Below are 14,693 nucleotides of genomic sequence, written 5' to 3' on the forward strand. Positions count from 1 at the left end.
TCATTTAAAAAGCAGTGTTTACTGTATTCCTAAATGGGAGCTAGCTGAAGTCTGCTTGTGATCCCCACAGCATGCATCTTCTGATCATTCTCAGAACTGACCTCCTTTTAGATCATTCCCGACTACCCTGTCATCTCCGTCCTCCCAATTTCCTGTGTCTTTTTTTATTTTGTTTTCTGTTGGTTACCATATTGTTGCTTTTTTATTTTTTTTTGTTACTAATAGATATTTCTTCAATAGGACTGATGTAGTGTCCACAGATTTTTGTTATAGCAGCAATTCTATGCCCTATTTCACAGACATTAACTGGTACTTTTTGATTAATTACAATACCTTAACAAGTGATTAGCAGTATTCTGCATTTATCAGCGCTACTGATCAGAATTCAGCAGAACAGTGTCCCAACCAGGGCTATGAAGCAGATTACTGCATTTACTTCTGCACTTATTTACAAGCCTTTGAAATACTGTAATTCTTGTAATACACAGCGCCTTCAACCACTTAGTATAACAAAGAATAAACTAACAAAATGAACAGATATATTAAAAGACTTTATTCACAATAGAGAAATTTTTACAAATATAGTTCTTAAAAATTAAGCATCTTGATCTGTTATGTGTCTCATTACATCAGAGATTTATATAAAGGTGGAAAAGACTAAATGGAATATGTACAAATCAAAAAATTTAATGGATAGAAATGGATAATACATATGATGAAGTCACCATAGAAATAGTGAGTCATTGGGTATTGTAGAACTGTCAGACAACAAACATATGCAATATTAATTCCACAAACAATCAAAACAATTGTTGTTTCTGCAACTTAATTTAAGTGCCATTTAAATTATTCACCATTTAGAATTTAACATGTAAACTAACTGAACCGTTATATGCTGAAAAGGAATGAGAATTTAGGCAATGTCTGCACAAAGATATTGGATACACTGTTTACATTTTTTCAAAATTCAGCAGTTTCTCTTCCATATGAATTATCAATTACATATACAGTGGTCTTCAAATCAGCAGTTTCCAAACTAATTTCTTATTGTAAGTACTAGGAAAATACTATTTTAGCTGTGTGGTAACTGTTGGTAAAAGCTGACTGATTAAATGGTGATCACTAGAACATTTCACACTTTGGTGTATTGGGGTTCTTTTTAAAAAAATCAATATTCCTGAACTTACAAAATAGGGTATTCTTACAGTTGGCAGATTCTACATGTTGTACAATCTTCTTGTCTACTTACATAGTTTACAAAAGGTACAGTACAGTGCAGTTTGTACACCTGAATACCAAATATGTTGTCAGTAACAGAATCATGTATCAACTTTGTGCTCTTTCAAATCATAACTCCCAAACCAGAAAAATTATACACTTCAAAATTTCTGTATTCCAGGAAAATCAACATGAAATTTAAATATCTAAACACTTAAAACCCAATTTACGCAACCATTTTGCATTCTTTACCTTTATATGCTGGGAGTGAGGGAAATTTGTATGTACAATAAATTTCCCCCAATTTGTCCCAATTTGTAGTAGACTGATTAAGAAAATGTAAAAACCAAGTTAATAAAACATGTCTCCAAAAACTGTTTTTCTGATTTTATTGGTTTTATTATCTGACTAAAAGAAATGAGGCCCACAGAAGCTCGCACACAAAAATTACACAGCAGGCAGCATAAGATGTTTACGGACTAAAAGTAATTGGATAAAAATTCAATATTGCCATTTTTTTGGAGTGGAAGGGAGTAAAAAAATTAGTTTTTACTCCAAAATTAGAAGGGCTTGTATTCCTTTTAAAAACATCTTGTATTATATTGGGGCATTTCATAATGAAAAGGATGACATAGTTAATATTATCCTCAAATGATAAAAATCCTGGCCCACTAAAGTCAATGGGAGATTCACCATGCATTTTAATGGAGCCAGGATTATCGTATACAAGATACCTAAAAATGTGACTACCTTGTCACTGATATTCGTTAAATGAACAAAGACATATGGATAACGAAGGCTCAAATCTTGAGCTCAGCACTGATTAAGAGTAGCCAGGCAGGGCACTAGGCAGATGTGTGTGTGGCACCCAAGTTGTGTAGCCCCCAGCAGGTCCTCTCTGCAGGCTCAGCCCAATGATGCATAACCTCACAAATGCTTTATGTTCCCACCAAACCCCAAAGAGAGAGGATCAGCATAGCAGTGGATCCTCCAGCCTTGCCTCCACCCAGGCAGATTGCATGGGAAACACCCTTTTCTGTATCCAGTGGAACAACAAACACATGTGGCTGCATCTGCAGAGGAAGTTATTTGGATTTGCTCCAAAATGCAGGACATAATGGTAATAAGTTTCCTTTGTCCCTAATTTTTACCTGAAAAACCTATATTGCAGCACTTCCAGAACTAAGGGGAAAAAAAAGGTCTTGTTCTTTTGTGAAAGAAGATTTATACCTAATTACGGCTGTGGAACTATAGTGCCTAAACGACTAAGCAGGATATTTGAGTCATCATATGCACTTATTTAAAAGAAAATTGAGAATTACTGTTTTGAACCATGTTGGCTTCTTTGCAGTCACACCACCCAATAGTGTGCTTTTTCATGCTGGGAAGCCAGTGGTCACATCCTACTCTGAACATAAAGTACAGTCACCCTGTCTGCAAATCAAAAGTTAAGTTCCTAATATCCATATAAATTACTCATGTAAACTATTCCAAAATACATCTCAATAGAAAAGGAATTGTGCCTGATTTCTCCCTTTGGTGATTCCATTAAAAGTAACTTTTCTTGGTAATCTAGGCTTTATGTCTGAAGAATACTTTTAAACATGTTGTATTTCTATAACTTTGGTCATCCTTGTTCTGGGCTTCCAAAATGTACTAATTGTGTGCCGGTCAATTTCCATCTTCCAATGCAAACAATACTTTTTTTTTTTTTTTTTAGAAGACAAGTTTCCTTTGAGCTATTCAGAACTCATGTTCTGATAATCTATATTAAACTACTTTGTTCCAGCTGACTGTCTTAGGTCACAATCTAAACCAAATGGAATTGTTGAAAAGATCACAGCAGATTAAAAAAATCATCTCTCATTCTCTGATTCGAATAATTCGCAGCCTAACTTTAGAAAGAATTTCATAACTTCTCATTTATCTCACACATCCAGTCAAATGCAAAAGCTAACAGATTACGTAAATAGCTATAAATAAGAAACGATTCCCTTTTTAATAATTCAATAATGCCAGTTTTTCAAATTGTTTATTTTGCTCATACCAAACTGATTATAGAAGTGATAGTAACTCTAGTTAGAAAATGGAAGAAACAATTCAGTTTGCAGTGATATTCTAAACAAAACAAAAACAAAAAGGCGAGTTTTAATAAAAACTAGGATCTGTCCAACTAATGTAATGGATTTGTAAAAACTTTTAGGTTCAATTCAAAGTACACTGCAGTTTTAAACAGAATTGTGTCTGCATGAGATGAAACTATTCCTACGTAGACTTCTTTGATAATTAAAAATTTCAGAAGATATTTGACCAATTGATAGACCCGCATAAGAAGAGGCTGTCACAGTTACAAGATTTGTCTCAGATGACAGACAGACAAAAAAAATTAACATACAACGAAAAAAAAAAGCTCTTTATACTTAATTCTTTATGGCTTTTTGCAACATGGCAAAATATTACAGCTTAAAGCAGACATCTCCTCATAGAGGAGGAAAGAATTTTGCAGTCAAATCAAAAGTATAATAGGAAACAAGTAACATGCAGACCCCTCTATTCTATTTGGCAAAGATGACACTGCAGCTTAATGAAATCTAGAGACGTCAGATTTCTTAAAAAAAAAAGTGGTTCAGCTGGAAAAATAAGATTAAAAGTTTTGCTGTAATGAATTTAGGTCCATTCATAAATATTTACTGGCAAATATAACAGACTGCAAAACAGTTGGCTTAAAACTCAAAATATCTCAGGAATTTAAGTAAAACTGCATTGTGTGCCCAATACTGGAAAGAAACTTCTAAGGAATGAAACAAAAATTAACTTAACATTGTTTTATTTGTGTTTTTCTTCCTTCTTCCCATCATCTCTGTGAAGAACTGGTAGAGGGTGAGCCTCAGTGTTGAAGATCCAATGTTCAAATGGAAGAAGATCATCTTCAGAAAAGAGTAAGTATAAGTACCTGGCAAGAGAAAACAGGTAACATGACACACCATGAAATAACCTCAGGTTTAAAGAAGAGAAAAATGGAACTAATTCATTTTCACAGATAAATATTAATGCCCCACTTCTATAGATGGAAATATTAGGTAGCAGATCTAATGTAAAACATTATCAACCAGTGACATTTACTAATGTTTTGGCACCAAGCATTGGGACTACTTAATTAAAATTGGCTTCAAGGCTTGACAGTAGCAGGTGGTGATGTAAAAATTCCTGTTTTGATAAATAACAAAGATCTAAAGTCTAGGTTCTTAAAGTTAAACAGCACTTCCTTTTCTGTTTCATTCTTTTTTGTTACATATTATTCCAGCAATATACAGTCACGACAAGCTTTTATAAATTACCACATGCATCAAAAGAAAACTGAGTGCATGTACTGCATGTCAAATCCTGTTTGCCTTACTCATAAGAGCATGATTTGGTTCAAGGCATGATATTTAAATAAAAAAACAGTGATTGGGACAATACCATGGGTAAATGTTTACTAAATAGGAATATATTAACAGTAATATAATAATCACCATTAAAAACAACATTTACTCACTGTTACACACCGAGTTCTTGGAGACACTGTAGTACAGATATAAATTGTACACTCAAATTCCACTGCATGGGAACTGTTAGCAAATGCTGACTTTTTAATTATTACCTCTATACTTTACATTTTTCAAATTACAAAGTTGTATAGCAAAATATAATCAAAATAGTTTTTAGAAATCCCTATATTTTCCTTCACCTTTGTCATTCAGTGCATAGTGCAGTTGCCACTTTCAGCTGAGGCTGCCACATTGGCTGTGTCTACACTAGGGTTTGTCTGAAAAGGTTTCCCAATGTTGATAACACAGGTGGAACTTCCTTGGCGACAGGAACAGTGTACGCAAGGCTCCCAAGGCTATAAAGGACCAAAAGGATCAGCTTTCCCTTTAGAAGGCAACGGAAATCAGAATATTTGTAAGCCATCAGGTATGTTTCTCATTTTAAAGTACCTGGTTAAATGAACCAGTGCCACTGTTTAAAGTAAACAAAAACATTAAAAATATATTATAAAACATATTAGAATAGCTTTGGAACATTCTGATTTCAATTGCCTTCTAATAAAATGGAAAATTTCTTCCCTTCCTGTCTGCAGTTACTGGAGGCAATTCAAAGCTGTAGCACAGCCTGTGCTAGCCACGCCCCTTTCTCCAGTCTGCTGCCAGAGGATTCATTCCAAAGCTGTGTAAAAACTTGTAAACAATAATTAATAAAAGTGATTCCAATGCCAACAAAGTAACTAGGTGCAGTGAGTCCTTGCTTATACTGTAACTATTCAAGTAAAATGTTGACCCAGTGGGTTTGTAGTCCCCTCTGAGAGCACTAATCGTAGAGGGGAAGGAACTGAAAGTTTGGCAGCATTTTCAGCCACTATTTTGTCCAATTTTTCTCCAAAGAGGAAAAATCCTGTGAATTTAGATGAGCACAAGAATTTTTTGGAGTGAGTATCTATCTTTCAGGTAGGAAGTCATATGTATCTCCTGGGTACTGAGCTGGATGCCATGGCCTTGGCAGAAAACCTCACAGCATCCACTAACATATCTGCCATGCATGATGTTGTATAGATGTAAAGTTGGATTGATCTCTGCCTGCAAGGGCTTTAAGGTCCTCCAGCCATGACACTGCTCTCAGGTTGGCTTCCATCTTCCTATTTGTTGGATCCTTGGGGAAAAAGTCCCCTTTGGATGGAATAACCATATCCTTTGCTAGAGAAGCTATGGCAGCATCAACCTTAAGTACATTTGTGAGAGCATTCTTCGGCTCTTGAAGCTTGTAGAAGTTGAGAACATGGCTGTTAACATATTTACTCCTTTCAGGAGATTCCCTCTCCCCCAGATTACCTCCTCAAAGGATGCATGCAGGGGAATTGCTGCCGAATGACAAGATTTGGAAGGGAGGTATTTGCTCTAAGATTTGAGGGCATGCTTAGGCTGAAACTGAATCATGGATACAATCTTTTTACACCCGGCTTCAAGCTTCTCAAGGGGGGGGGAGGGGAGAAAACTTGGTTGCATTTTGTCTGTGTCCTGCTTATAATCAGAGTCTGATAATAGCTCTCCTTCCTCGATAGAGGAGGTGGTGTCTGGGTCAGAGGATGAATACCTATTTGGTTTTTTGTAGTTTTTCTTACCACCCTTTAATTTCTTTTGGATCTTTTAATTATTTTTTTTACGTGCTTTGCAAGCATGGCCAGCAGGCTGTGCCCTGGATGGGTCTTTTGTGGCTAGCCTTGCACAGGGTCATGAGTCCTCTAGAAATTTCTCTCTTGGGAGTCCTCCAGCGTGGACTCCCACTCCCCCAGGTTGGGGGATGGGAATTCACTGCTAGTTTTCTGAATCAAGCTGAGAGGAAGGTGGGGCTGCTGTAAACCTTGCTTCCACCCGAAAAGCACTTAGGACTCATTTCAGGACTTGGGGTAGGACTGGAAGCCCTACTAGTGTCTTATCCTTATGGTCCTGAATTGTCCCAGGACTTACCCTCTTGGCCATCTGAATAAAGTCCTCCCTCATCCTTACAACCTCTGCCTATTCTGCTCTGTTTCCCCTGATCAAGCTTTTCTGTGTTTCTTGAGGAGATGGGGTACCAACATGGTTGTCTGACTCAAAGCTCTGAATCCTAGCAGTGCTAGGGCTGGCTGGCTGAGAACAGGCAAGGCATAACTTGCCCTCTGTAAAGCTTGTTAAAGCTGCCTCACAGATGGTGCACCTTTTAGGCTTAGTCCACTGCTCATGTGGCTGCTGTACCATCCCTGAAAGAGAGAACTCCAAGTGGCTTCAGCCATGTGCCGCTAAATACCTGGTTTAAGAAGAGGAGCGGAGGAGAGAACAAAAGGTACGTCTACATTACCTGCCGGATCGGCGGGCAGCAATCGATCTATTGGGAATCGATTTATTGCGTGTAGCGTAGATGCGATAAATCGATCCCCGATCGCTCTCCCGTCGACTGCTGAACTCCAGCAGTGCGAGAGGCTGAAGCAAAGTCAACGGAGGAGCCGTGGCCATCGATCCAGCGCCGCAACGATGCGAAGTAAGTAATTTTAATTTGATCTAAGATACGTCGACTTCAGCTACACTATTCTCGTAGCTGAAGTTGCATTCTTAGATCTATCCCCCCGCAGTGTAGACCAGGCCAAAGAAGGGTGCTCAGTACAGCCCGAAAACAAAACAAAGCAAAAATATGAAGGCAAAGGAAAGTTTGGAAGCAAAGGAAACCTCCACTGACTGCTATTGTGGAGGCAGATGATCTGACAGCAGGCTGGAGAAAGGGGCGTGGCTAGCACTGGCTATGCTACAGTTTTGAACTGCCTCCAGAAACAGCAGACAGGAAGGGAATAGCCCATATGAAGGAAAACTGTGGGAGATGCTAGGCTTCAGAAAAAGCTTCTCTCTTCAGTCCTCCCTATGCATAAGACTGTCAAAATGGGTGTTTGACTGTTACGTTTTTTTTTTTTTTTTTTTAATTCTTTCACAAAAGTGTGTTTTGGAGCATGGTTTCAGACTGGGTTACTACAACTAATATAATCAGAAACCCTGTTGGCTCAACGATAGTTGACAGCAAAATCTCCAAGAAGCCATAACAATTTTGTTTGGTCAAAATCCTTACATGGATGACTTAAAGGACTGTATTATGGGGCAGAATACTAGATTGTACACTATGCTCTTAAAAAATCCCATATATATGGACACAAAATTTCCCACTAGGGAAATACACTTTCGGTAGAAACTGCATGATTACATTGTTATTATGCAAGGCTGGGTTGCAAAGAATAGAAAGACATGGGGGGAAAAAAGATTGATGCAAGATTTCCTTTATTTCATTAAAAGCTGAGGAGAGAAAGAGGGCCCCTTCTTTGTTCTCTTATCAAGGCTGTATGAATTTACCATAAAAGTTAGTTGCTTTTTTCCTGCTCCATAGTTAACATAAAAAGTATTCAGTACAAGAGGACAATCTCACCATCTTGTCTGGTAAAACAGTGGTGTTGGTATTGGCATGTATAACTAGATCCTATCAAAATTGCGAGATGTAATTTCTTAACAGTAAGTATGAAATGTCTTTAATCGAGGTAAAGATATTTCCAACAGAATTCAGTTTATTAATAAAAATGCAATCTGTCTTCCTGCCACATAACAAAAGCTGCATATTGTTCCAGTCAGATTTTACATTACCTGAATGTCAAGATTACTAATGGTAAGTAGTCATCTGTAAATAAGATCTGTAGAGATTCATTAATATAAATTAAGTCTCCTTGTTAACTTACTTGAGGGTCTCTGAAAGGAAGAAACTCTGCTGCACATCATCATGGCTTTGATGGTTGCTATAAACATCTCTAATTCCAGAATAGCCACCATCTACTCTGCAATGTTGTTCCAGTGCCTGAATTCATGAGAGAAAAAAATTAAGTAAAAGAAAATTAATCTTCTGTCAATTTTACTGTTAGTCTGCCAAATCCAATTACTCTGCAGCTAAATGAGAACCTTTTTGTCATAGTCTCCTTGGGAAAGATTTGAAATTGCAGAACTAGATAAATATATTTAGAATTCTTGTAATTTTACTTTTGACAGAGTGCATATATTGGCATAATTATATATTTAGGGGAAAAAAAGCAAAAATGGTGGTGACTTACCTATAAAAGGAGGTTCTTTGAGATGGATGGTCCCTATCTGTGTTCCACATGTGGGTATGCATGTGCACCAGGTACCTGAGGCCAGTGGATCTTGCCCCACCTTGTTTGTTTATATAGAAGAGGGTCATCATGTTGTCTGACATTATCTAGGCACATTGGGATCGTATGCATTGCAGGCCTGTCTGACTGCCATTAGTTCCAAGAGATTGATATGCATCCTGGCCTTCTGAGGTGTCCACATATCTTGTGACTGCTCATGTGGGCTCCCCAATGAGGGATGCATCCGTGATTATTGTCACGTTGAGTGTGGAAGGCAGAAAAGGGACTCCAATACACGTGTTTCAGGTTTGTCCAAAAGGTAAGTGAAGCACTGACATTGATGGAGATTGTCACTACGGTATTTGTGCTATGTCTGTCTGATGTATATCTTGCCCTGAGCCAGGCTTGCAGTCAACGGAGATGTAGCCTGGTGAACGGAATTATGTAAGTACAAGAGGCCATGTGGCTTAGCAAAAAAAGATGGACCTGGACTGTTGTTTGGGGTTTGTGAGTGACTTGTTTTTAATCAGACTGCTCCTGGTATGGAATCTGTCTGCTGGGAAGTAGGCCCTCACTGTGGTCAAGTCCAGGGGCATCCCTATAAAGTTTATGAGATGCTTGGGAGTCAGAGTAGACTTCTCCATGTTTAGGCACGTTCCCAAGTATGCCAGGAAGTGGCACAAGGAAAAGGTTGTCGACAACTTCCAGATATGATCTGCCTGTTAAAAGCCAGTTGTCCAAGTACATGAAGACAGTGTAGTGATTTTATCTCATCTGTGCTGCGACCACTGAAAAGACCTCCACGAAGTTTTTGGGTACTGCTGCCAGCCCAAACGGGAGTACTCTGAACTGGTAGTGTTCCTGTCCTACCAGAAAACTGAGGAACCTTCTGTGGGATGGGTGAAAACACCTTTCACACCAGGGCTGCAAACCATGTGCCTTTCTCCAAGAAGGGAATTACTGATGCCAGCATAACCATGCAGAATTTTAATTTGCAAAAATTAAATAAATAAATTAGCTGACATAGGTTAAAAATGGGCTTCCATTCTCCCTTTTTCTTGGGATCTACAAAATAATTGAGCAAACCCTTTCTCTTGATCCTGAGATGGCACTTGCTCTATATCTCCCTGAACCAGGAGAGAGTCCACCTTCTGTAGGTGTTGCTCCTTGTAAGAGTGGTCCTTGAAGAGGGGCTGGAAGGGAGTTTTGGAGAAGACGAGGAAAGAAACTTGATGGTGTAGCCTAAGTGGATGATGTCTAGTATCCACTTTTCCATTGTTAGAGCCCTCCAGTTGTGCATAGAATATGCAAGGTGGCCACCAAAGCAGACTCTGGAAACAGGTGGAGATGGCGCCACTTGCTTTAGTCCAAGGCCCCACAAACCCTAATCCGCCTCTGGTGGATGGGACTGCATATCTTGGGCTCCGTATGCTCTAATGCTTGTGTGGTGATTTTTATGGTCTTCGGTGGTAGAAAGACTGCAGAAGGGACTTGGCTCATACACCTGTTAATGACACCTCCTTTTTGTGGCTGGGATATAAATGCCCAGGGAGCAGAGAGTTGTCCTGGAGTCTTTTAAGTGAGTGCAAAAACTCATCTGTTTTCTCCCTGAAGCTATTGGTTTAATGAAAAGGCATGTCCTCAGAGGAATTCTGAACCTGTCTGGAGAACCCTAAAGATGAAACCACAACTCTCGCCACATTACTATTGTGGTCACTATACATCTTGATGGGGTACCAGCTGCTCCAACTGCAGTTTGCAATGAGGTTTTAGCCACGATTCTACCTTCCTTAACAAGGGTTTGGGATTAGGCCCTTTCCTCCTGGGGGAGTTTGTCTTTGAATTCCAGGAACTATGAGTAGTTCACAAAGTCATATGCTGCTAACAGGGCCTCATAGATAGAGATTCTGAACTCCAGAATGTCCCACCCTGCCCCAAAGTCACTAGTAGTACAAGCAGCCATGGAAAGACCCAGGCAGCAACACCCAAAAACAAACCCTGTGGACATGGGAAGGTCCAGCTGTTTCACTCTGTTGTCCACCGGAATTGTTTTAGTGTGTTGCTGCCTGGGGATCTTTCCTTTGCTGCTTGCACTACCTGGGACTTTGGGGCAGGGTGGGTGAACAAGTATTCTGTCCTTTTGCTAACACAAAATAATGTTTCTCAGCCCTTTTAGGGGAATAGGGTACACATTGCTTGTGTAGACCATATACTCTAGCTGGTTCTATAATGGTTTCATTCACTGGGAGAGCTACTTGACTGGGTCCCATAGGCTGCAGGGTATCCAAGTGCTTGTGCTGTATATCCTTAACTTCTAACGGGATCTGAAGTATTGCCACCATCCTCCTCAACAAATTATTGATATTGTTTATGGTCATCAGGTGGGGATGATGAAGATGGAGTAATTGAGAAAGATACTCCTCTTAGTATGTCCAGTACTGGCATATCCAGCTTGTCGTCTTCCTCTTCCACATACTCCTGCACAGCCAGTTGCTGTTGCCTAGGAGGAGAGTAATTCTCTGGTAGAGTGCGTAGATCCTGGGTTTTGTGCATAAGGATCCCATGGACCCCAATAGGGCCAGCAAGAAGGGTCACAAAATCTGGTTGGGGGGGGAAGGGGCAAGGACCCCAAAAGCAGGATATCAGTGATCCCTTGCTTGGGCAGAGGATGGGGTCCAGCAAAACTACTGAAGCCCTGTCTGGGTTAACCTCTCTCTGGGGGGGGGGGGGGGGGGGGGTTGTTCATCCAGGACATCAGATTCAGCTGATCAGAAGGCTGGGTCAGTCTCCACTGGAGGTACTGTCAGTGGAAGGAAGCTTTGGCGGATTTAATTCCTCCTTGAGATAGTATCCTCCTCTGGGCTGAAAATGTCCCTCAGAAGGGCTGGACTCAAAAGCAGAGGATAGTGTGGGTGCTTAGCATGAGACAATCCACGATGCTGGCACAGACCAACAGATATTACTTTCAAGATTTTCCAGTTTTAGGTGTATGATGCACCTGCGTACCCATATATTGAATAGACATAGGGACCAGCTCATGAAAAACAAACAAACAATAAGTTTATAGAAGAAATTAACTTTGTTTACAAAACTGAATTTTCAGGGTGAGGAAACAAGAAGATTTGACCACCCTCTCATATGTTCTCCGTGGAATCATAGATTCAATGGCCAGAAGAGACCACTGTGATCATCTAGTCTGACCTCTTGTATAAAACAAAGGCCCAAAGAACTTCCTCAAAATAATTCCTAGAGTGCATCTTTTAGAAAAACATCCACTCATGATTTAAAGTGGTCAGTGATGGAGAATCCATCACAATTCTCAGTAAGTTGTTGTAATGGTTAATTACTCTCATGGTTAAGTGACAGACAGTTCAGATTAATCTCATTTTCCTTTCATTAGTAGGGCTCCCTCTATCACAGGAGAGTCCCTGTAATCCCTACAGGTATTCAAAGAAAGATCTCTAGCACTGTCTGTTAGATTCCATCATATTAGACTCAATCATCATTAAACTCCTGATTTAATCATGTGATCTACAACAACCTGAAACTCAAAAATGAGTCATATAAAAGTGAAAACGCGGTCAAATTACTAAGGATAAATATAAAAAACACCAAAATCAGAAAGGCCAAGGCACAAAATGAGATTAAACTAACTATGGACATAAAGTGTAACAAAACATTTTACAAATACGTTAGAATCAAGAGGAAGACTAAGGACAGGGTAGGCCCATTTACTCTATGTGAAGGGCAAGGCAAGAACAGAAAAAGCAGCAGTGGTCCAAGTTTTAAATGCCTGTTTTTGTTTCGGTTTTCACCAAAAGGGTTAGTAGTGATTGGACAACTAACAAGTGAACAGTGTAAATGAAGTAGGACTTGAGGCTGAAATAGGGAAAGAATTACTTAGACAAGTTAAATGTCTTCAAGGAGGCAAACACATTATGGAATACTTAAGGAATTGTCCGAAGAGATCTCTGAATCATTAGCAATTATCTCTGAGAATTCATGGAGGACAGGACAGATCCCAGATGGTTGGAAAAGGGCAAATATAGTATCTATGTATAAAAAGGGGAATAAGGAAAACCCAGGGAATTATAGACCAGACACTTAACTTCGGTACCCGGAAAGATAGTGGAATAAATAATCAATTTGTAAGCACTTAGAAGAAGATAAGTAACAGTCAACATGGATGTGTCAAGAAACCACATCAAACCAACCTAAAATCCTCCTTTGATAGAGTAACAAGACTTTTGGACGCGGGAAGCTATAGATGTGATACATCTTGACTTTAGTAAGTCATGCAATAGGGAACAGCCAAAAAATGACAAGTTTTTAAAATGCTTATATACCTATGCTAGAAGTCTAAATAATAAGATGGGTGAACCAGAGTGCCTAGTATTAAATGAGGATATTGAATAGGCATCACAGAAACCTGGTGGAATGAGGATAATCAATGGGACATAGTAATATCAGGGTACAAAATATATCAGAAGGACAGAACAGGTCGTGCTGGTGGGGGAGTGGCACTATATGTGAAAGAAAGCGTAGAATCAAATGAAGTAAAAATCTTAAATGAACAAAACTGTATTATAGAACCTCTATGGATAGTAATTCCATGCTTGAAAAATAAGAATCTAGCAGTAGGGCTATATTACAGACCATTTGACCAGGATGGTGTTAGTGACTCTGAAATGCTCAGGGAGATTAGAGAGGCTATTAAAATAAAAAACTCAATAATAATAGTGGGGGATTTCAACTATCCCCATATTGACTGTGTACATATCACCTCCAGAAGGGATGCTGAGATAAGTTTCTTGACACCTTAAATGACTGATTCTTGGAGCAGCTAGTCCTGGAACCCACAAGAGGAGAGGCAATTCTTGATTTAGTACTAAGTGGAGCACAGGATCAGGTCCAAGAGGTGAATATAGCTGGACCACTTGGTAATAGTGACCATAATATAATTAAATTTAACATCTCTGTGGCGGGGAAAACTCCACAGCGGCCCAACACTGTAACATTTAATTTCAGAAAGGGGAACTGCACAAAAATGAGGAGGTTAGTGAAACAAATTAAAAGGTACAGTACCAAAAGTAAAATCCCTGCAAGCTGCATGGAAACTTTTTAAAGACACCATAACAGAGGCTCAACTTAAATGTATACCCCAATTTAAAAAAACATAGTAAGAGAACCAAAAAAGAGCCACTGTGGTTAAACAACAAAGTAAAAGAAGCAGTGAGAGACAAAAAGGCATCCTTTAAAAAGCGGTAGATAAATCCTAATGAGGAAAATAGAAAAGAGCATAAACTCTGGCAAATGAATTGTAAAAATATAATTAGAAAGACCAAAAAAGAATTTGAAGAACAGCTAGCCAAAGACTGCAAAAGTAATAGCAATTTTTTTTTAAAATACATCAGAAGCAGAAAGCCTGCTAAACAACCAGTGGGGTCACTGGACGATTGAGATGCTAAAGGAGCACTCAAAGACGATAAGGTCATTGGTTGAAACTATCGTAAAGAACAAAATTGTCAGACACATAGATGAACATCATTTGTTGGGAAATAGTCAACATGGTTTTTGTAAAGGGAAATCATGCCTCACCAATCTACTAGAATTCTTTGAGGGGGTCAACAAGTATGCGGACAAAAGGAGATCCAGTGGACATAGTGTATTTAGATTTTCAGAAAGCCTTTGCCAAGGTCCCTCACCAAAGGCTCTTAAGCAAAATAAGCAGTCGTGGGATAAGAGAGAAGGTTCTTTCATGGATTGGTAACTGGTTAAAAGATAG

At 39.1% G+C, this 14,693-nt stretch overlaps 1 protein-coding gene across 1 annotated transcript in view; it reads right to left on the reverse strand.

Annotated features, from left to right (window-relative positions):
- Nucleotides 1–532: 532 nt before the first annotated feature.
- MAN1A1 (mannosidase alpha class 1A member 1) overlaps nt 533–14,693 on the reverse strand; it is a 216,425-nt gene continuing 202,264 nt past the window's right edge. The window contains exons 11-12 of the mRNA XM_005280172.4: nt 8,504–8,619; nt 533–4,171 (exon numbers count right to left, since the gene is read on the reverse strand). Coding sequence (XP_005280229.1) covers nt 4,045–4,171; nt 8,504–8,619 — 243 coding nt within the window. The 3' untranslated portion in view covers nt 533–4,044. The remainder of the gene's footprint in view (nt 4,172–8,503; nt 8,620–14,693) is intronic.

This window comes from Chrysemys picta, chromosome 3 (assembly GCF_011386835.1).
Source record: "Chrysemys picta bellii isolate R12L10 chromosome 3, ASM1138683v2, whole genome shotgun sequence".
NCBI classification, from domain to species: domain Eukaryota; kingdom Metazoa; phylum Chordata; order Testudines; family Emydidae; genus Chrysemys; species Chrysemys picta.